Here is a 21089-nt window from a genome sequence, read left to right as displayed (position 1 = left end):
TCCTGGAGAAAACAGGCAGTGAGCGGGGTTTTCCAGAGCGGATAGAAAAAAACTGCCAAGAGAACTCTGAAATGGAGAAGTTGTGTTTGTATCCGGGGCTGGGCTGGGCTGTGCTGAAGGTCACCCTGTGTTCCTCCTCCTGCTGTGCTGGGCACCACAGAGCTCCTGGTGGGAGCTGTTCCCTCTGTGCCCTTGGTAACAGTTTCAGCCAAGCCCCTTTACCGGCACTCCAGCAAGAAAACTTCCCCCTGGAAATCATTTTAGTGGAGCCTTGCCAGCCTGTTTCCATCTAAATCCGAGGGATGAATGCTGCAACAGACTATGTGTGTGGAGATCTGGTACAAAACAAGCGCCATCAGAGCCTTCCAGTTCAGTGGCAAGGACTGGTGAGGCCTGGCTGCCAGAAAAATCTGGAAGTAGGTTGAGTTGCTGATTTTAAGGAGCCTCATTCCCTCTTCCTTTTGGCACGGTACCACCTTGAGAGGAATCCTTCCAATACCCCCTGTTGTGTGCTGTAAGAGGGAGGAAATGGAGCACTGGGCTCTGGAGCTGGGATGGACCTGCCCCTGGCAGGCTTTACCTGGGACAGGTCCCAGCACATCCCAGTCTCCTCCAAATCCTTTGGTGTGTTATTTTTGGGAGAGCCAGGCTGGTTTTACCTGTCTGGGGTGCTGTGGCTGGGGACTCTGAGGTGACACAGCAGTGGGATCTGCAGGGCAGGGGCAGCTGTGGAGAGGGAAACAGATCCCAGTGGCTGCCCCAGTGCTTCCCAGCACAACCCTCCTGCAGTCCCAGTATCCAGCCTTCCTGGAATGCCAGTGCCATCCCAGTACAGCCCCAGCACAGCCCCACTGTGGCTGTCTGGCCCTGCTACAGCCCCCTTATACAGGTGCCAGTACAGCTCTGCTATGGCCCATACTGGTCCCAGTCTAGCCCATTTTATCTATACTGTCCCAGTACAGCTGTGTTGTATCTCATACCAATCCCAGTACAGCATGTTATGGCCAGTACTGGTCCCAGTACAGCTCATTATGGCTTGTACTGGCCCCAACAGAGCTCGTTATATCTCATGCAGAACTCAGTACAGCCCCGTTATGTCTCATACTGGTCCCAGTCCATGCCGTTATGCCTCATGCTGGTCGCAGTCCATCCTGTTATGTCTCATACTGGTCCCAGTGCCTCCCGTTATGTCTCGTACTGGTCCCAGTGCCTCCCGCCCCAGCGCTGCCCCACTGCCGGCGCACGGAGCCCCGCCCCTCACCGACACCCGCCGGCACTTGACGGACAGCTCTGCTCGTCCTCGCGACCAATCAGCTTCGGAGGCGGGCTCTTCTTTCCGCAATCCCGGCGGCTGATTGGCCGAGTCCCTGCTCCCGCCCAATGGCTGTGCAGGGAGGGGGCGTGGCCGGAGCGGGGCGTGGCCGCCGCCGTGTCCCGGCATGGCGGAGCGGCCGCGCCGCCGCTGAGGCGCCGCCATGGCCAAGAGCCGCGGGGGCGGCGGGCCCAGCTCGCCCGGCGGGCGCAGCCTGGCGGGCACCCGCGAGAGCCTCGCCGACCCTGGCGGCGATGAGCTTAGTTCGCTCGGCTCCGACTCCGAGATCAACGGAGGCGGCCCCGAGGAGCGGCGCGTCGATAAGTTCGGCTTCATCGTGGGCAGCCGCGGCGCCGAGGGGACGTGAGTGGGGCCGCGAGGGGCAACCGTGAGGGGGGGCCGGGGCCGGGGCCGTAAGGGGCCGGGGGGACACTGGGGCACCGAGGCGCAGAGGAGCCGCCCCAGGCCCGGCCCAGTCGGCTCCGGCCGCTCGGCCCCCGCAGGGCCGGGCCTGGGGCTGGGCCGGGCCGGCCGCGGCTCTCCCCGCCCCGGGGGGTTTGTCCCCGCCGCCCCCGGGCTGGGCGCGGGGCCGCCCGGGACCGCTGTCAGGCATCGTTCGTGCCCGCGGCAGAGGCCGCAGCAGCCGGGATGTGAACAAGGGAGCCAGGTTGAGACCTGCGGGTGTTCAGCCTGGAGAAGAGAGGGCTCCGAGCAGAGCTTAGAACCCGTTCTAGTGCCTAAAGGGGCTGCAAGGGAAGCTGGACTCCTGCCTTTGGGCAAGGACCTGGAGTGACAGGATAAGGAGGAACGGTTTCCTTCTGTCAGAAGGCAGGGTTAGATAGGATATCTGGGAGAAATCGTTCCGTTTGAGGGTGCTAGGGCCCTGGCACAGGGTGCCCAGAGCAGCTGGGGCTGCCCCTGGATCCCTGGCAGTGCCCAAGGCCAGGCTGGATGGGGCTGGGAGCAGCCTGGGACAGTGGAAGGTGTTCCTGCCCAAAGGGGGGTGGCACTGGATGAGCTTTAAGGTCCCTTCCATCCCAAACCCTTCCATGATGTTGTGATGGCTGTGTGAAGAGCCCAAAAGCTGTTCCAGCTGTCCCATCTCCCTCTGAAGAGAGTGAATGGCTGGGAAGTGGTGTCCACCCCATTTGGGGTCAGGGAGCTGCCAGCACACGAGGTCAGTGTCTGGTCAGCTCCAGGCAGTGATTCCAGTGGACTTTTGGCCTCTGTCAAGTCAAGGAGGCCAGGCCATGGTGTCTTTCCAAGGGCCCCTTGTTGGCATGCTGGGCACCATGGTCACCCCGCTCCGCGGAGGAAACCCTTGGAGGAAGTGAGGCTAACCCGAGGCGCTAGGCCCCAGGGTGGTGCTGACACCCAGGAATGTGCTGTTGCTGTCGAGCTGGTTCGGCAGCGTGTTTGGCGTTTGCCTTCCTGGCCCTGCTTTCACAGCAACGCCCAGAGAAAGTCGGGGTGGCAGTGGGAGCAGCGCGTGGCAGCCGGCTCCTCTCCTGCTGGGACATCGCCTGCAGCGTGCTCCCTGGGCTTTGCCCACCTGAGCGCTCTGGTGCCAGCTGTGCCTCAGTTTCCCTGTCTGTGAGGAGCAGTGTTGACTCCCCTTAGCCTGTGGGTGTTACCGGGTGGGTCTGTGGGGTGAAAAGGTGCTGGAGGTTGGAATGTTGGTGCTGGGCAAGGTGCATCACTCCGGGTGATAAACCTTGTCCCTCGGCACTGTGGGAGTGGTGTGGCCTCTCCTTCCCGTGGTGCTGTACCCTGTCCTGAGCACACACCACATTTAGGGGACGCTTGTCCTGGCTGTCATTCCTGTGGCTGTCCCTGGGGTGGGTGTCCCTGTCCCTGCAGCAGGCAGCAGCAGCTCTGGATGAAGGTCGTGGTGCTGGAGGCCAGTGGCTGCTCCCAAGGGTGCTGACAGTATGGTGGCTGCAGTCACTGGGGACTGAGCCTCCTGCAGCACCCCGCAGATGTGCTGGGGCCCAATCCTGGCCTGCTCCAGGCCTTTATTGGCTCACTGTCTGTCCAGGAGGGGATGAAGGGGAGTACATGACCTCCTGCTGTGGCTGCCGGAGTTGGGTTTGCCCTGCTGGGAGGGGAAGCACAGGAAGGGCAGGCAGGGTATCCGAGCATCCATGGGCAGTGTGAGGGCACCGCGAGGGGCCGAGCTGTGGGGCTGTCACCCAGCGTGGATGCAGAGGAACGCATTCCCGACACAGGGCATCCGTCACTTCCCTGCCTGGAGTGCCCGCACCCTCCCGCCTGGGCCATATGAAATGCAGCCGGTCCTCGCTCCCTGCCCGCTGCCAAGCAGCCATCAGCTGGGAACAGCTTCCAGTCTGTGCTGGCAGAGCTCCAGCAGGCCCACAGCCAGCTCCTGTATCCAGCGTCCCGCGCTCCCGAGCTTCCCACGCCTCGCGGAGCCCCGGCTGGAGGCCAGCGCTGCCTCCATCCCCATGCCGGGCTGGGGAGCTGCCGGCCATGCCTGGCCGTGCTGGGGAGGGTGGGGAGCCAAGCAAAGCAGATCCTTTGGGAGCGGGTTTGCTCTCGGAACAATCGCGCTCGCCCCGTCCGACCCGCTGCGGTGGGTGGGACTCGGCTGGAAGGGCTGGGCAGGGCGCGGGGCAGCGCTGCCAGCTGGATGCGGCCCTGGGCTCACCCTGCCGCTGCTTTCCGGCTCGGCATGTGCAGGGAGGAGGCAGGGCCTGCGTGTCCTGTAGTGGGGCTGGCTGCTGGAGGATGCTCAGCGCCAGGCCACTGGCCTCGGGTCCTCAGGAAGGATCTGACTCTTCCTGAGATTGGCGTGGCCACAGGACAGTGTGGAGCAGAGCCTGAGCAGGCATCAAGTCTTCACTGATGGCTTGGAGGAGCGTCTGCTCTCCTTGGATGTCCCTGCCTGGGCCTGCCCGAGGTGCCTGTCACCCATCTCTGCACAGATGTGGTGCCACGGGGGGTTGGAGGCCGCGGTGCCGGCTTCGGCATTTCAGCAGCATCCCCCCTGCCTCAGCAGGGTTAAATCGGATTCCCTGGCTAGACTGAGCCGTTTCTGGAAAACACTCCCCTCCCTCCTAAGGGACCCTGCTCCGGGCTCGGCGCCGGGCCTGGAGCAGCGCCAGGCGTTGGGAGTGCAGTGTGGCTGGAGCTGTGTGAATGACACGATGCTTATGGCCCCGGCTCTCTCTGCGTGCAGCTGGGCCCCGCCACAGGGATCAGCTCTTGCTCATCCCTCACCTTCCTGGCGTGTCCCTGGGGATGCTGCAGCATGTGCTGTGTGCAGTGCAGGCTGCTCCTGAGAGGTTTGAGCTGCTCTGCTGCTGCAGTGAGTTCATTCAGGGGTGGCGAGCGCTTCCGGCAGCTGCCGAGCATGTCCTGAGCCCTGCGCCCTGAGGGGTGCAGCCACCTGGGCATGGGGGGCACCCAGGGTGCTCAGGAGGCCAGGGGGCTCAGCACCATACAGAGCCAGGCACCCACTGACCGGCCTCTTCCTCCCGCTCCCACAGGCTGGAGGAGGTGCCCTTGGAGGTGCTCCGGCAGCGGGAGTCCAAGTGGCTGGATATGCTCAACAACTGGGACAAGTGGATGGCCAAGAAACACAAGAAGGTAAGTGACAGCCTTGTCACCTCTGGGAGGTGGCAGTGAGGGACAGCCAGGCACAGCGGTGTCCCTTTGGAGCAGCCTGGTGTCACTGGTTCCCTGCAGACAGGTGTCTGGGTGCCTTTGCATGATGCTATTGGCTTGAATGGGCTGTTCACTCCCCTTGGAAACTGGAACTTGGAGCCTACTTCTGCCTCCAACTCTTCCCTGCCGGGCTGGAGCCTTCCTAGGGCTTTTTTGGCTGCCTACAGGCAGCCATGGGAATTGTTTGCTCATGGAAACTTCTGTTCTGAGCATCTTGCAGACCAAAAAAAGCTCGGTGTAGGAAATGTTTGAGTCTGATGCGCGTGACACTGGTCTGCAAACGGGGGTCCTGGGAGACTCCTGGTGTGCTGACTCCATGGCTTGGTTTGCTGGGCTCCCTGATCCCTGAGCCTGCAGATGAGGCAGGAATTGGGATGCAGCAAGTCCAGGGTTGCTGCTATGTGTCTGCTGGGAGCAGTGAGGCTGCTGGCATGGGACAGCAGTGCCAGAGAGTGGCGGAAGGGCCTTCTCCTCATCCTCCTCCCCATGCTGGCAGAGTCTCCTCAGTGTGCCCAGAGTGCTGTCCCTACTCAGTGCCTGCTGAATGACACCGGAATCCCTCATCTGTTTCTTGGCTGCTCTTAAAGGATTTGGGAGAGTTTTCTGGGCCACGGCAGGCGGGCGCTTTGTTCCATGGGTAATTTCCACCACTCTCCAGCCGTGTGCCACAGGGTGCCCTCTGGGATGGGGTGAGGGCTCCAGCAGCCCTGTGCCTGGCAAAGCAGCTCCCTTGTGCTTGGCCCGAGCCTCTGGGAGTCTCCATGGGGCTGATGTGCTGTATGGTCTGTCCTGCAGCAAAAATCCATGCCTGGAGCTTTGGAGAGGCTGCTCTGGAATGCTGCTCTGTGCCTGTATCCCTGGGGCTGCTCAGGGAAGGCTGCCAGGCCTGGCCTTGGATGCTGTCAACTATCCTTGGTCTGGCAGGAGCCTGCTTGGTGCAGGTCCCTGCTGCTCTGGGGGAGCTCCCTAGCCTCTGAAAAACCCCAGTACTTTTCTGGCTGCCTCACAGGGTTGGCAGGCAGCCCGTGGATCCCTGGGCCAGCTCCTGCTGGGCTTGCTCACACCTGCACAGCTCCAGCATCCCAAAATGCTCCCTGCCTGGCCCCGATCCCAGCTGAGCCTGACCCCACATCCTTCATGGTGCTGCACTGTGCCAGCACCGCGTGCTGGAAGGAGGGCAGACGTGTGGGTGGGCAGCTCCCACTGCTCTCCCAGCCCGGGCAGCACTCCAGATTCACCTTGCTTTCAGCATCCCTCAGCCCAGACACACTCCCAGTCCTGGAAGATCACAGTGGGACCCCACGTGGGTCCAAGGGGATGAGCTGCTCGGCCCTGGAGGAGCTGGCTGGGCCAGCTGGAGGGGCTGCCCAACCAAAACCCAGCGAGGCAGTTTCCTTCCTGGCAGCTCAGTCAGCAGGAAGGGGAGCTGGCTGGAAATGGGAGCTGTCAGCAGCCATGGAGCTCCCCACAGCAGCCCTGGGCATCGTCCCCTGTGTTTCCTGCCAGCACAAAGGAACCTGCCCGTGCAAACAACCAGTGAGGGAGCAGCAAACCCCCTGGGGAGGTGATGGAACTGTGCTTGGAAACAACCACCTGCTCCTCAGTTGCTCCAGCAAACAGGGAAACACAGCCCTGGGCAGGCAGGAGAGGATTTGGGAGCTGTTGGCCACTGCTCTCAGGGCTCTGGCACAGTTGGCATGTGCCACCCGAGCAGGGGCATGAGGAGGGGAGGCTGTGCTAGGGTTTGCAGGGTGTTGTGAGGGGTGACTGTGGGGAAAGCACCAGGCTTGTGGGGCCCACCTTGCTGCATACCCTGGCTGAGGACTGTGGGGAAAAGGACACATAAGGATGTGGAGCTGCTGGAGAGAGTCCAGAGGAGGCCACAGAGGTGCTCCAAGGGCTGGACCCTCTTTGCTCTGGAGCCAGGCTGGGAGAGCTGGGGGTGCTCATCTGGAGAGGAGAGGGCTCCAGGGACACCTCAGAGCCCCTTGCAGGGCCTAAAGGGGCTCCAGGAGAGCTGCAGAGGGACTGGGGACAAGGGATGGAGGGACAGGACACAGGGAATGGCTCCTAGTGCCAAAGGGCAGGGCTGGATGGGATATTGGGAATTGGGAATTGTTCCCTGGCAGGGTGGGCAGGCCCTGGCCCAGGTGCCCAGAGCAGCTGGGGCTGCCCCTGGATCCCTGGCAGTGCCCAAGGCCAGGCTGGACAGGGCTTGGAGCAGCCTGGGACAGTGGGAGGTGACCCTGCCCATGGAATGAGATGGTCTTTAATGTCCCTGACAACCCAAACCATTCCATCATTGCTTGATTTGGAGCTGCTGCTGTGATGAGCAGTTGGAGTGGGATGCTGGGGGCTCTGTTTTGGTCCCTGCTGGTGTAGGCAGCTCCAGGGCTAAGCTGGGTCAGCTCCCCACGCAGGGTAGGCACCGACTGCCTCGCCTGGACTTTGGTCCTGGCTGGTGCCCAGTGCCAGGGAAACCAGGGGCACAGGAAACTGTGGGTATGGAGCTGCCTCCAGGGGCCTCAGGATCTGCCCATGCACGGAGACAGCACCAGACCTGCCCTTCTGCCCAGGATGAGCAGGTGGAAAGGCTGAGACACTGCTCAGGGTGCACATCCCTGCTTTCCATGGCCCCACAGGGGGGGGTGGGGGACTGGACTGGGGGCTGGGGAGCCTCCCCTGTGTCCTCAGTGCTTCCCATGTGGGACAGAGCCACTCACTCCCCACCTTGACTCCAGTGTTTGCTTTTCCAGCTCCCAGCAGGATCTGCCTTTGAGGCAGTGCCAGGCTTGTTTGGAGCTGTTTGCAAGCCACAGAGCCTCTGCTGGGCCTCTGGCAGCTCCCCCGTGCTGCTGGTGCTTGACTGCCATTCCAGCTGGCATCCCTGCATCCCAGGGGCTCAGGGACACTTCTCCTTGTTTGGGAAGCAGCAGGGGCCCAGCCTGTGCTGGCCTGGCTCCCCCCTTGCCCGGGAGTCTCTTTGTTTGCAGCGCTCTGTGTTTCCCCTCACGGCTGTGTCTCTGTGTCTGTCCCGCAGATCCGGCTGCGGTGCCAGAAGGGGATCCCGCCCTCGCTGCGGGGCCGTGCCTGGCAGTACCTGTCTGGGAGCAAGGTCAAGCTGGAGCAGAACATGGGCAAGTTTGATGTGAGTCCTGCTGGGAACCCTCCTGCTCCACCAGGGAGGGGGCAGCGCTGGGGTGGCTCCTGCTCAGGCTTGGGTGTATGTTAGGATCTCAGACATCTGGCGGGGGGGGTGTCAAGGGTGTTGCTCACCCCAATCTTTCCCTCCCCAGGAACTGGACCTCCTCACAGGAGATCCAAAGTGGCTGGATGTGATCGAGCGGGATCTCCATCGGCAGTTCCCCTTCCATGAGATGTTCGTCTCACGTGGAGGCCATGGGTATGTGGAGCTACTGTGTGTCCAGCCCTCAGCAGCCATGGATGGGGTGGGCACTGTCTGTCCCAGCTCATGGAGCCACACTCGTGTCCCCAGTGTCCTCCCTATACTCCCACAGTTGCAGAGCATCCACTGGCTGAAAACAGGATAGCTCAGACCAGCTCTGACACCCAGTGGGGTGGGAATTGCCATGACAGGAGGGCAGAGGGAGGAGGTGGCAGCCTGTGCCCTCCATTTCACCAGGAAAATGCTGCTCCCAATGTGCTGGGGAGTGCCTGTGCCCCTGTGCTTGCAGCTGGGTCCCTGCCTGTCCGTGGCTCACTCTGGCAGGGTGGTTGTCTCTATGCCTCTACTCCCAGATCCAGGCAGGATGTGTGCTCTGTGGGCCGAGCTTCCCAGAGCTGTTGTGTCCTGCAGCCCCGGGTTTGTGTGGAAAAGGGATCCCAGCCAGGAACTGAGCCAGGCTCATGCCTGGCATGCACGGGGAAGGCTGCTGGGCCATGTGCACACCGTGTGCCCAGCTGTGCATGCTGTGTGTGCCCAGCTGTGCCTGCCATGTGCCCAGCTGTGTGTGCCGTGTGTGCCCAGCTGTGTGCCCAGCTGTGCATGCTGTGTGTGCCCAGCTGTGTGTGCCTGGTGTGCCCAGCTGTGTGTGCCGTGTGTGCCCAGCTATGTGTGCCCAGCTGTGTGTGCCGTGTGCCCAGCTGTGTGTGCCGCGTGTGCCCAGCTGCGTGTGCCGCGTGTGCCCAGCTGTGTGTGCCTGGTGTGCCCAGCTGTGTGTGCCATGTGTGCCCAGCTATGTGTGCCCAGCTGTGTGTGCCGTCTGTGCCCAGCTGTGTGTGCCCAGCTGTGTGTGCCGTGTGTGCCCAGCTATGTGTGCCCAGCTGTGTGTGCCGTGTGTGCCCAGCTGTGTGTGCCCAGCTGTGTGTGCCGTCTGTGCCCAGCTATGTGTGCCCAGCTGTGCGTGCCGTGTGTGCCCAGCTGTGTGTGCCCAGCTATGTGTGCCCAGCTGTGCGTGCCGTGTGTGCCCAGCTGTGCGTGCCCGCTGTCTCTGCAGGCAGCAGGACCTGTTCCGGGTGCTGAAGGCGTACACGCTGTACCGCCCTGAGGAGGGGTACTGCCAGGCCCAGGCGCCCATCGCCGCCGTCCTGCTCATGCACATGCCAGCTGAGGTATGGGCACGCGGCTCAGGGGACAGAGCTGGCACCTCCCAGAGGGTGTGGGGCCCTTTGGGGGGTGCTGATGGGAGGGGTGCCCAGCTCAGGGCAACCCAAAGCGCCCCAGGGGTGCTCTGCTGCTCCCCACCCTCTCCCATGGTCCCTGGGAGCAGGGAGTGGGCTGCAGGGATGTCCTCTGGGTGCTCACCTGCTGTCCCTTGGCTTGCAGCAAGCGTTCTGGTGCCTGGTGCAGATCTGTGAGAAGTACCTCCCTGGCTACTACAGCGAGAAACTGGTGAGTAAAGGGTTCATGGTGCATTCAGCAGTGGCAGGGACCTGCAGGGTGCTGCATCTGGGTTGGGGCAACCCCCAGGATCAGTCTGAGTTGGGGATGAAGGGATCAGAAGCAGCCCTGGGGGGAAGGACTTTGGGGTGCTGCTGGGTGAGGGTTGGCCATGCCCTGGCTGTGTGTCCTGGGCTGAACCCCCAGCGTGGGCAGCAGGGGAGGGGGGATTCTGCCCCTCTGCCCCACCCAGGTGAGACCCCACCTGCAGAGCTGCCCCAGCCCTGGGGCCCAGCACAGGAGGGACCTGGAGCTGCTGGAGCAAGTCTAGAGGAATCCAAGGAGCTGCTCTGAGGGCTGGAGCCCCTCTGCTCTGGAGCCAGGCTGGGAGAGCTGGGGGTGCTCACCTGGAGAGGAAAAGGCTCCAGGGACACCTCAGAGCCCCTGCCAGGGCCTAAAAGGGCTCCAGGAGAGCTGCAGAGGGACTGGGGACAAGGGATGGAGGGACAGGACCCAGGGAATGGCTCCCACTGCCAGAGGGCAGGGATGGATGGGATCTTGGGAATTAGGAATTGTTCCCTGGCAGGGTGGGCAGGCCCTGGCACAGGGTGCTCAGAGCAGTTGTGGCCACTCTATCCCTGGAAGTGTTTTCATCCAGGTTAGACAGGGCTTGGAGCACCCTGGGATAGTGGAAGGTACCACATGGCAATTGGGTGGAATGTGATGAGTTTTAAGGTCCCTTCCCACCCAAACCATTCCATGATTCTGAATCTCCAGGCCAAAAACTTGTCCAGCTCCTCACCGTGGGGAAAGAAAGGGTCTGGGGAGGGCCTGGGTATTCCCAGAGTCTCCCTGTTGTGCTCTGGCTCCCAGAAGCATTTCACATTCAGGGATGGGGGTCTCAGTGCAGCATCCATGGGACACAGCTCTGCCAATATCAGGTGTAGAGGCTTGGCTGCCCCTGCTGGGGCCAGGCTGGGGGCTGATCCAGGGCTGGGGTACTCACTGGGATGCTGGTCCCTGTCCCTGCAGGAAGCCATCCAGCTGGACGGACAGATCCTCTTCTCACTGCTGCACAAGGTCTCACCTGTGGCCTACAAGCACCTGAGCAAGCAGAAGATTGACCCCATCCTGTACATGACGGAGTGGTTCATGTGCGCCTTCTCCCGCACGCTGCCCTGGAGCTCCGTCCTGCGTGTCTGGGACATGTTCTTCTGTGAAGGTGGGAGCTCCCACCATCCTCCTCCTCATCCTCCTCCTCTTCCTGGGGTGACTGCACTCCCCACGGCCATGGGACCTGTAGCAGGGCAGGTTTGGGGCAGCCACATGCCTGGGGTGGAGGTGGGCTGTTTTCCATCCCAAATTCACCTTCTTGCATGTCCTGACTGTTAGTGGGACTGGAATCTGCTGGTCCACGGCATTTGAGGGACATAGTGGCAGTGTCACCCTGTCCTGCCTGGTACTCACTGCCTCGTGTCTCCTCTTGCAGGAGTGAAGATCATCTTCCGGGTGGGCCTGGTGCTGCTCAAACACACCCTGGGCTCCTCGGACAAGCTCAAATCCTGCCAGGGCCAGTATGAGACCATGGAGAGGCTGAGGGCCCTCAGCCCCAAAATCATGCAGGAGGCCTTCCTGGTGCAGGAGGTGAGGTGCTGGGGACGGTGTGGGGGCCCAGTGCCGCCCAGCTGGCCGGTGCTGCCAGACTGGGCTGTCCCTGGGTGGGTGCAGCATGGGAAGCAGCTCCCAAAAAGCTTGGTTAGCGGTGGCCTGTGCCCTGAGGGGGATCCCACACCCAGCCCCGGTGGCACTGTCGCTTATGGCACAAGTGTCCTCGCAGGTCATCGAGCTGCCGGTGACGGAGCGTCAGATCGAGCGGGAGCACCTGATCCAGCTGAAGAAGTGGCGGGAGACGCACGGAGAGCTGCAATGCAAGTCCCCCCCGCGCCTGCACGGCGCCAAGGCCATCAGCGAGGCGGAGCCCGCGCCGCGCAAGGCGCTGGAGCCCGTCCCCTCCATCATCGTTTCCCCCGGGCCCGCCCCCGTGCCCAAGGCCCGCAAGAGCAAGGAGAAGAGCCGGGAAAAGGGCCCGGCCAGTCCTGCCAACGGCCCCGGGGCAGAGGGCAACGGGGCGCCCGGCACGACCCGGGAGCTGCTGCACCCCCAGGTCTCCCCCCACCACCAGTCCAAGGAGAGCCTGAGCTCCCGGGAGAGCGAGGACACGTACTTGTAGGGCCCGGCCCACACCCCGGGCAGCCGGGCTCAGCGGGGCTGCGCACGGACCCGGGCGCGAGGACACCGAGGGGGACCCCTGGCACCCGGCGCTGGGGGCTCTGAGCTGGAGGGATGGGACAGGGGGGCTGTGCGGCTCCGTGAGAACAGCGTGGCCCTCTCGGGGCATCCGTGGAGCTTGGCCAGGTGTGGTGACCAAAGGGGACACCGTGGGTCTGCGCTGGGTGCCCACCCCGCAGGGTGCTGGCACCACGAGCGGTGGGAGCCCGGGCAGGGGGTGGCTGAGCCACCCGAGCTCCCTCCCCACACTGGGGGGCTGGGCTGCCCCTCGGGCCCTTCTCCCCGTCCCAGAGCCCCTCGACCCATCACCCCCTGGGTCCCCCCTGTAGCCCCCACCCTGCGCCAGCTGGGCAGCCCCAGCCCCGGCTCCCGAGCACTTAGGCCTGGCGCGGGGCACTGGGGGTACACGAGGAGCCCTGGGACCCCTCGCCCCCCTCTTATCTAGTGAGGATATATCAAGCTGTAGCCCTTTATGTAGTACCCAACTTACCTACTCACTGAGCCTATTTATTATTCCTCCGAGGCAGGACAGGGACCGAGGCAGGATGTGCTAGAGGCAGCGGGATTTGATGCCGAGTTTTGGGGCTAAAGCCCCCCCATCCCATCCCCTCCCATCCCCAAGTTCCCCACAGCTCAGGGGGAGTGTTTACCCTGCCAGGGCTCGCCCCACCACTGCTGCCCCCCCTGGGCCCCAGCGCAGGTGAGACGGGGTGGGTGAGCAGCAGCCAGGTGCTCCCTGGTTGTGGGGTCCCCTCTGCCCACCCTGCCCTCCCCGAGGGTGGGTGGTGGGTTTGTAAAATAAAGCGGGAAAAGCAGTTTTGTACAAAGGGGTCAATAAAGCGAGTGTGTAAAGGCGCAGCCCTGGCTCCCACCTCTCTCGGCCTGGGATGGGGGTGGAGGGTGGCAGGAGGCAAGGGTGGTGTCACCTCCCACTTGCTGCACCAGTGCCAGCTTTGGGGGGCACCCTGACCTGGACCTTACCCACGGTTCTCTGTCCCTGTGGAGCACCCTCCCCTGCATCCCATTTGCACTGGGCACTGACCCTGGCATGCACCCTTCCCTGGGTCCCATCTTCCCTGGCTGCCCTTGTCCTGGGGGGCAGGTGCTGGGCTGTGTCCTGGGAAGGGCCACGCTGCTGTCACTGCTCTGTCACTGCTCTGTCACCGCAGAGGGTGGCCCAGCCCTGCTGTCTCACCCAGCCTTGGGGCTGTCCTTTGAAGTGGAATGGGAGGAGACTGAGACCTGTCCCAGCTTGTGATAGTGGTGGCGGCCAGGCTCTGGTGCACTCCCATTCCAGCACCCAGGCCTTTCCCCCTCTCCCACTGTCACAGTTCCTGTGGCTGAACAGAGCCAGAGGACCCCTAATTAATCCCGTGACACCCCAGAACTCAGCTTCCCATCCCAAAATGGTGCCCAGGCCATCTGTCTCCTTCTGGCAGGCAGGAATTCTGCCCAAACCTCCATTCCTCCTTCCAGAACCCCCTTTTCGCAGGGGTGGTCCTGGTTTGGTGAATCCCCTCTCCAGGCCTGGTGTTGAGTGTGTGGGACCCGGTTGGGTGCTGGGGTTGGGGGTGGGATGGGGTTGGCAGTGGCTCCCAGAGGGTTTCCTTAGGCACCCCCAGGGCTGCAGTTCGGGGGTACCCCGGGACTCTGAGTTGGAGCTGCTCCAGACACCCCGGGCCGCTGAATTTGGGCGGGTTTGGGCACCATGGAGTTCTGTACTGGGGCTGGTTCCGAGGTTCCGGTGCGGGCAGCCCGGGGCTCTGAACCGGGGCTGCTCCCAGGCCGCCGGGCCCGGCTCGCTGCCTTTCTCGCGGTGCGGGGCGGTGCCGGGCCTGTCCCTGGGCGGTGCCGGGTCGGGTCCCTGGGCGATGCGGGGCGGTCCCGGCCCAGGCAGGTGGTCACAGGGCGGTGCCAGCGAGATGCGGAGCGTTCCCGGATCGGTCCCCGGGCGATAAGGGCGGTCACAGGGCGTTGAGGAACCGAGGCGGGGCGGTCCCAGGGCCGTTCCGGGGCGATGCGAGGCGGTCCCGGGGCAATGCGGGGCGGTCCTGGGCCGATCCCGGGGCGGTCCCGTGTCCGCCCTTATAGCGGCGGCGGCGGCGGCTCCCGGGGCGGCGCGGCCGCCATGGACCTGCACATCCTGGAGCACCGGGTGCGGGTGCTGAGCCTGGCCCGCCGCGGGCTCTGGCTCTACACGCACCCGCTGCTCAAGCTGCTCTTCCTGCCCCAGCGCTGCCGGTACCGGCTTCTCTCCCCCCACCACCCTCCTCCTCCTCTTCTTCCCCCGACTCCGGGCCCCGTGAGACGCTGGCGGTTTTGAGGTCAGCAGCACCGATTTTTTCTGCTTCAGATGCAAGTTCTTCAGCCTGACGGAGACCCCCGAGGACTACACGGTCATGCTGGACGAGGAGGGCTTCAAAGGTACCGAGCGGCGGCCCCCTGGCAGGGCGGGATGGCACCGCAGGCACGGGCTGTGCGCGTCCCCAGCCCGGCTCCGCGCCTGGGCCTCAGGGAGCGAGTCCCGGCTTGTGCTTGGCTCCCTCGGAACGTGCCCGTCCCGTCCCCTCGGCGCCTGCGCCGGGGATGTACCGGCTTGCCCGGCCGAGGCTCTCCCGGCGTGGCTGCCCTCGCTCCGACAGCCCCTCCCGGGCAGCGCTGCCCCCCGGCTGGTGGCATCGGGCTGAGGTGCCACCCGAAGCCCGGGTGCTCCCGGCAGGGCGCAGGCACCTCCCGGGATGCCCGCGGGCAGCGCTCCAGGCTCTGGCAGCGCTCCTGTCATCGTTCCCGCGTCCGATTTCATCCCGCCCCTCCTCCCTGCGAGGGCCAACTGCAGCTTTGGCTGAGGAGGGCAAAGCACAGGCCCAGCCAGGCTGGCAGGGGTGAGCCCTGTCCGGCAGCTTTTGGGCTGTCCTGGGGCCATTTGATCCCTTCCAAGCCAGTCCCTCTCCCAGGGAGGTGCCATTGGTGACCCGGCGCGTGCCGTGCATCACCCTCGCCGCCAGCCCTGCCGCGGTACCGGCCCGACGGGCCGAGCCGGAGGGTCCGGATCCCGGTCCGCCTTCCCACGCCCAAACCTTCCTGCCTTGGCCGCAGGAGCTGGGCGCAGCGGAGCCTTGGCCGTGACCCAAGGAACAAGGGGCAGCGCTCCGGCCACGGGCACTCACGGCTGGGTCCCAGGCTCACCTCCTTGTGCTGTGGAACGGGACCGTGTCCCGGGCTCTCCCCGCTCCCAGAGCCAGAGCTGTTCCCCATGTATTGTTTTATTTTGGGGCCTGCAGACAAATATTCCTCAATCCCGAGGGGAGGGCGGGAAGTGCTGAACAATGGCCCCGCAGTGCCCTGTGAACCCCCCTTGGCTGGGGGCTGCCCGTGTTCCTCTGCTGCCGGGCTGGATGGGGACCCCCAGCACAGGAGAGCTGCACCCCCCATTCCCTCGGGATCAGGATAAAGCCCTGGGGTGGGTGACACAGGGACAGCGAGGTCCCCTTGCATTCAGCCTCGCCCAGGCTGGTGTTGAAAAGCAATTAACACTGAGCTCTGGGACAGGTCCCCATGTCCCCGAGTCCCTGTCCCGCCCCCCTGTTCCCAGCACTGGGCGCTGGGCCGGAGCCGAGGCTGTTCTGGCGCTTCCTGCACAGGAACAGGCGCTGGGAACACCCGCCGGGCCCTGGATCCGGCCCCGCTCCCGCCCTGCCCGGGCCGAGTTTGGGAGCGGGGTACAGAGCCTGTCCCCTCAGGGGTCCCCTCAGTGCGTGCTGGACCCTCCCTGTGCGACCTCCCCCCCCCCCCACTGGTGTGATGAGTCTGGGGTCTCAGCTGGGCTTGGGCACGGCCCATGGAAGGGCTGGGGGCTTGTGTGATCTCCCATGGGAGCTGCTCCCACCTTTACTGCATGGGAGGAGTGGAACTGGAGACCCCTGGGGGCCCTGGGCCGTCCCGTGCTGGGAAGGGGAGCCCAGAGAGGAGGGAGCAGCCTGGCTGAGTGCTGGGGTGCCCCAGCAGTGCCAGCCCTCTCCTGGGCAGGAGGGTGGGAGCAAGGGGGGTGGGAGGCAGGACAGCTGGCCTATGCCCACCCTGCCAACACCAGCAGATTTTTGGGAAGCACCTGTGGCCCTCTGCCAGCCTGGGCTCTCTTCACCAGGCTGGCACCAGGTGCTGGGACTCCCAGGGCAGCGGGGTGACCATCCCCTTGCCCCCTCCAGCGCCCTGTGTGCATCCCTGAACATCCCTGGTGGTGGGCATGGGGCTGGGGGCTCCTGAGGGCAGAGGATGAGCTGAGCAGCCCCACGGCCCTGGTGGTGCTAAGCCCCCCAAACCCCAAGATGTGTCTCTCCTCCCTGTGCCAACACCCCCCACCCCCAGCCTGGGAGGAGAGACACATCTTGGGGTTTGGGGGGCTTAGCCTTCACCCCCCTGGTCCCTATGGCCAGATCCCAGTGTGGAGCAGCTGAGCCCCGTCTGGCTCATTCCACCTGGGGATCTGCACCCCCAAACCAGTGTCCCCACACCTGGGGCTGATCCTGCCTGGGGCATCAGCCAGGGGACAGTGTGGCACACAGTGCCTGAGCTGGCCCTGGCTCTGTGTCCAGCTGTGCCCAGCCCTGCAGAGCCACCTACCTTAGTGTCCCTTGTCCCTTGCAGAGCTGCCACCCTCCGAGTTCATGCAGGTGGCAGATTCCACGTGGCTGGTGCTCAGCGTGGTCTCCAACGGGCGGGAGCCCCCCGGCTGCCAGGCCACCGGCGTCACCAAGATCGCGCGCTCGGTCATCGCGCCGCTGGCCGAGCACCACGTCTCGGTGCTGATGCTCTCCACATACCAGACCGACTTCATCCTGGTGAGTGACAGGCACAGGGACACCTGGCTGGCCGTCCCAGGGCCCCTCTGTGCCCTGAGGAGGGGTGGCAGTGCTGATCCCGCTCCCGGGCAGGTGCGGGAGCGGGACCTGCCCGTGGTGATCCACACGCTGGCCGGGGAGTTCGACATCTACAAGGAGGAGGGTGGCGAGTGTGTCCCTGTCACCTGCGATGATGTCAGCAACGGCTTCCTCAAGCCCAAGCCACGTGAGTGACACTGGGCTCTGTGTCCCCTGGGGCCACCAGGTGCTCCAGCACAGCCGGTGGTACCCATATCCTTGAGGGGCCTCCAGAGCTGCCCTGTCCCAGGGCCACCCAGTCCCCAACGCAATGATCCACCTCCCACCAGTGGAACCCACATCTTTGGGGGACCCCCAAGGCCATCCTGTCCCCAGGCCACACTGTCCCAGAGCCATCCAGTCCCTGCCAAGATGCTGCTCCCATGGGTGGTTCCCACATCCTGGGGGACCCCCATGGTCACCCTGTCCCCAAGACCACACAGGTCCCTGCCAAGGTGCTCCTGCTCCCACCAGTGGTACCTGCATATCTGAGAGACCCCACCGGAGATGCCCATCTGGGGCCCCCCAGTCCCCACATAGATGCTGCAGCTCCCACCCGTGGTACCCACATCCTTTGGGACCCCGGGCCACCCCTCTGCTCCCCGAGGGACTCGGGGCTGCGGGCGCGGTGGCCACGGGGTGGCACTGCGGGACTGTCCCCGAGCTGTCCCCAGGCCTGACGCGCGGCCGTTCCCCTGCCAGCCGCCAGCCCCACGCTGCACCCGGTGCAGAGCCCCCAGACGCGCTTCTGTGTCCTGACGGTGGCCCCCGACACGCTGCCCGCCATCGCCACCATGCTCATTGACGTCCTCTTCTACTCCCACAGGTGAGTCCCAGGGATGGGGACGTGGGGGTGGCCTCTTGCCTGGTGCGACCTGAACTGCAGTGACACTGGTCCCTGTCATTGGTCCCAGCGGGTTTTCAGACTCTGGGTGTGTTTTCCAAACTGGTTTTGTCTTCCCGGGAGCTGCACTGTGAGGGGTGGGAACCCCGAGGTGACACAAGGGACAAAGCCACCATTATACCAAATCCCAAGAGGGAGACTAAAGCAGGAGGGGATGGGTTTGGGAAAGGCAGTGGGAATGGTGCTGGGGAGAGGGAATGCTCCTGATGGGGTTCTCCAGTGTCCCCTGGAATGGGGTCCCTGCTGGTGGCATGCTCCTGCTCCAGAGTTACCCTGGCCTTTTGAGAATGCCCCAAAACCTGGTGTCACCTGTGAGCTGCAGACCCTGTGGGGACACCTGCTCCTGTCCCCTCTCCCCCACCCTGCAGCGCCCCAGTATGATGCTCAGACACCCAAAGCCACCACCACGCCCTTCTCCTCCCCATTTTGGGGCTTTGACCCCTCTCTGTGTCCCCTTGCCCCTCGGCAGCCCCCCGTGGGATGCAGCCGCCGGCAGCCAGGACCTCGACTCCATCACCTTCTTCTCCTTCTCCCTCATCGAGGGCTACATCTCCATCGTGATGGATGCCGAGACCCAGAAGCGGTAGGTGCCATCCTGGGGCCGTCTGTCCCTCTGTCCCCGGCTCTGGGGGCTCAGGGAGAGGGTGACACTTGCCTTTGTCCCCCTCAGCTTTCCCAGTGACCTGCTGCTGACCAGCTCCACGGGGGAGCTGTGGCGCATGGTGCGCATCGGGGGGCAGCCCCTCGGCTTCGGTGAGCGTGGCCCTGGTGGCCGTGTCCCCTCTCGTGCCGCTGCCACCCAGGGGGTGCTGTGGGGCACTGCTGTCCCCGCATGTCCCCATGGCAGTGACCTGAGGCCCCTTTGTCCCCAGACGAGTGTGGCATCGTGGCGCAGATCGCGGAGCCGCTGGCGGCCGCCGACATCTCGGCCTATTACATCAGCACCTTCAACTTTGATCACGCCCTGGTGAGCCCTGCCCCTCCCCGGGCACCCCTGCCAGCCCCGGGGTGTCCCCTGAGGCTGACACCCGCTCTGTCCCCCGGCAGGTCCCCGAGGAGGGCATTGCTGAGGTGATCCAGCTGCTGCAGCAGCGGCAGGAGAGCGGCAGATAGCGGCTGGCTGTCCCCAGGCTGGCTGTCCCAGCGTGGCGCCTCCCCTGCTCCCCACCCCTGTCATTAATTGTTAATTGTTAATGATCCCCCAGCACGGGACAGAGCTGGGCTCAGCATCGCTCCCTCTGTGCTGGGGATGTGGTGGCTTTGGGGACGTGGTGGCCTTGTGGCAGTGGGCACAAGGAGAGGGGCAGTCCCTGGGTGCCATCCTCTCCCTCTAGCCTGACCTGGGTGGGGTGGGTGGCCCAGGGACAGTGGGTGTGTCCAGGTGGAGGGGACACGGGGGGATATGCCAAAGAGCAGTGATGTGCCACCATGGTGCTATAGGGGACAGCCTGGGGCTGATGGGATGTGTCCCCTTGGGAAGGGAGCGGTGGCCACGATGCTCAGGGACAGCCCTGGAGCAGCCCCATGGAGGGGAGAGCATTCCTGGAGCTGGGGTTACCCCTGGCACCCCAAAAATCTCCAAGGGGGCTCTGGTTCAATGCCAGCGCTGGCTGTCACCTGTCATGGAGGGGTGACAGTGACTCCCAGCTCCTCACAAGTTGTATTTTCACATAGTTTTTGATAAGTCAATAAAATTCTTATTATTTTTATTTCTGTGTAGTCCAGGGAGGTTGCCCAGAGCTGGTCTCTGTGTTGGTGGCAGGGGCTGGGATGGGACAGGGGCACAGAGTCTGGCTGGGACATGGCCACTTTCTCTGCTCTGTATTTTGGGTGAATAAATGGGTTAAAGCTGCAGCCCCCAGCAAATCACTGACCCTGGGGAAAACCAGGCCCACATTCATGCTCTCCCCCTGCCCCACACCGGGCCACGCCGGGGGAAAACTGAGGCAGGAGCTTGACCCTAGGCCTGGGGGTGTCCCTGTCACACTGCCACCTGTCCCCACATCCTCTTCCCTTGCTGGCAGCACGGCATCCTGTGCCAAAGTGGGGTACACGGGGTGGGGGCTGTGCCCTCCTGGGGGTGCTGCAGCCAGGGGGTGCCCCCAGGGGGGCCTGGCCCTCAGCCAGACCCAGCATGAGCCTGGTGGGACCTCTGCTCCCATCCTGTCCCCAAAGCCATCCCCTGCTCTCCCACGTTCCGAGCAGGGCTGTGCCCCCATCCTGGCACGTCGTGCCCACGTCAGCCCCGCGCTCTTGCAGCCTCCAGCTTCCTGCCAGCTCCAGGGGCTCTCTCCTTCCTCTCTCGCTCCCTTCTCCGAGTCATGGGACGCCGCTGACGCGCTCCCGGCGATGAAGAAACTGCTGCTGGCCGTGCGGTCACCGGAGCTATTTCTGTCCCTCTGCTATTGCACAGCCCTGACCACACTTGCCATCAGCGGGGTGGCCACGCCATGGTGTCCTGCTGGCCCAGCCCAGGGGGGACAGTGACATATGGGGGCCATAGGGCCAGCTGTGGGCAGGGGAGAGCTGAGGGTAGGAGCCCTGATCACCCTCACAGCAGGAGAGGGATGGAGGGATGGATGGATGGATGGATGGATGGATGGATGGATGGATGGATGGATAGACAGGTTAATGCATAGCTGAACAAGTGGAGGAATTCTTGGATGGGTGCACAGATGATGGATGGATGGATGGATGGATGGATGGATGGATGGATGGATGGATGGACACACAAGTGGACAGCTGCTGAACAGCCTGTTGAGGCAGCCTGAGGGATGGACAAACTGCTGTGGAGCGAGCAAGATCTTCTCCTGGTTCCTCCACCTCTCCGGGACTGTCCTGGGCACACCCTGGCCCCACGGAGCCCCGCTCTGGGGAGGAGGAAGAGGAGGAGTCGGCAGAGGCAGCGGGTGGAGGAAGCAGAGCGTGCAGGTCGTTGCGGCTGGGCAGGGAAATTCTGGGAAAGCAAAATACTTCTAAAAGTGAGTGAGCGCTACACCCTTCTTCCTGGAAGGAGCTGTTAACTTCTGCCTTGTGTCCTGTGCCATCGCTGAACTCTCCAAATGCGTAAATTCGGCGAGGGTCACCAAAATCAACGGGATTGCGACACACCTCGGCACGCTGAGCGCAGCCATTCACCTC

General features: G+C 63.9%; 2 protein-coding genes across 3 annotated transcripts; both read left to right on the top strand.

The window, feature by feature from the left end:
• Window positions 1–1399: 1399 nt before the first annotated feature.
• On the top strand, window positions 1400–12986 carry TBC1D10A (TBC1 domain family member 10A). Its single transcript, XM_071445762.1, has 9 exons — window positions 1400–1675; window positions 4822–4921; window positions 8040–8147; window positions 8296–8402; window positions 9457–9571; window positions 9786–9851; window positions 10872–11061; window positions 11329–11483; window positions 11677–12986. The coding sequence occupies exons 1-9, from the start codon at window positions 1476–1478 to the stop codon at window positions 12067–12069; spliced, it is 1434 nt and encodes a 477-aa protein (XP_071301863.1). The 5' UTR covers window positions 1400–1475; the 3' UTR covers window positions 12070–12986.
• Window positions 12987–14016: 1030 nt separating this feature from the next.
• On the top strand, window positions 14017–19657 carry CASTOR1 (cytosolic arginine sensor for mTORC1 subunit 1). 2 transcript variants are annotated; one of them, XM_071445761.1, is made up of 9 exons: window positions 14057–14369; window positions 14482–14552; window positions 16773–16966; window positions 17060–17192; window positions 17747–17870; window positions 18418–18531; window positions 18619–18701; window positions 18821–18915; window positions 18996–19657. In XM_071445761.1, the coding sequence occupies exons 1-9, from the start codon at window positions 14146–14148 to the stop codon at window positions 19059–19061; spliced, it is 1104 nt and encodes a 367-aa protein (XP_071301862.1). In that variant the 5' UTR covers window positions 14057–14145; the 3' UTR covers window positions 19062–19657. The 2 variants fall into 2 exon arrangements, with proteins under 2 accessions (XP_071301861.1, XP_071301862.1); XM_071445760.1 differs by having other exon boundaries at window positions 14017–14369; window positions 16773–17192.
• Window positions 19658–21089: the final 1432 nt, after the last annotated feature.

Source organism: Agelaius tricolor, unplaced genomic scaffold (assembly GCF_023055355.1).
Source record: "Agelaius tricolor isolate 1412-34295 unplaced genomic scaffold, bAgeTri1.0.p SCAF_20, whole genome shotgun sequence".
NCBI lineage: Eukaryota > Metazoa > Chordata > Aves > Passeriformes > Icteridae > Agelaius > Agelaius tricolor.
The sequence above is the reverse complement of the archived record's forward strand: the minus strand, read 5'-3'. Positions and strand labels throughout refer to the sequence as shown.

What these genes read in the sequence shown, in the direction of transcription:
- CASTOR1 (XM_071445760.1), top strand. Translation starts at nt 14,146, where the DNA reads ATGCGAGGCGGTCCCGGGGCAATGCGGGGCGGTCCTGGGCCGATCCCG. An exon ending in CTTCCTCAAGCCCAAGCCAC is followed by an intron (nt 17,193 to 17,746) that starts GTGAGTGACACT and finishes TTCCCCTGCCAG; the next exon opens with CCGCCAGCCCCACGCTGCAC. An exon ending in GGGGCAGCCCCTCGGCTTCG is followed by an intron (nt 18,702 to 18,820) that starts GTGAGCGTGGCC and finishes CTTTGTCCCCAG; the next exon opens with ACGAGTGTGGCATCGTGGCG.
- TBC1D10A (XM_071445762.1), top strand. Translation starts at nt 1,476, where the DNA reads ATGGCCAAGAGCCGCGGGGGCGGCGGGCCCAGCTCGCCCGGCGGGCGC. An exon ending in AGAACATGGGCAAGTTTGAT is followed by an intron (nt 8,148 to 8,295) that starts GTGAGTCCTGCT and finishes TTCCCTCCCCAG; the next exon opens with GAACTGGACCTCCTCACAGG. An exon ending in GGACATGTTCTTCTGTGAAG is followed by an intron (nt 11,062 to 11,328) that starts GTGGGAGCTCCC and finishes CTCCTCTTGCAG; the next exon opens with GAGTGAAGATCATCTTCCGG.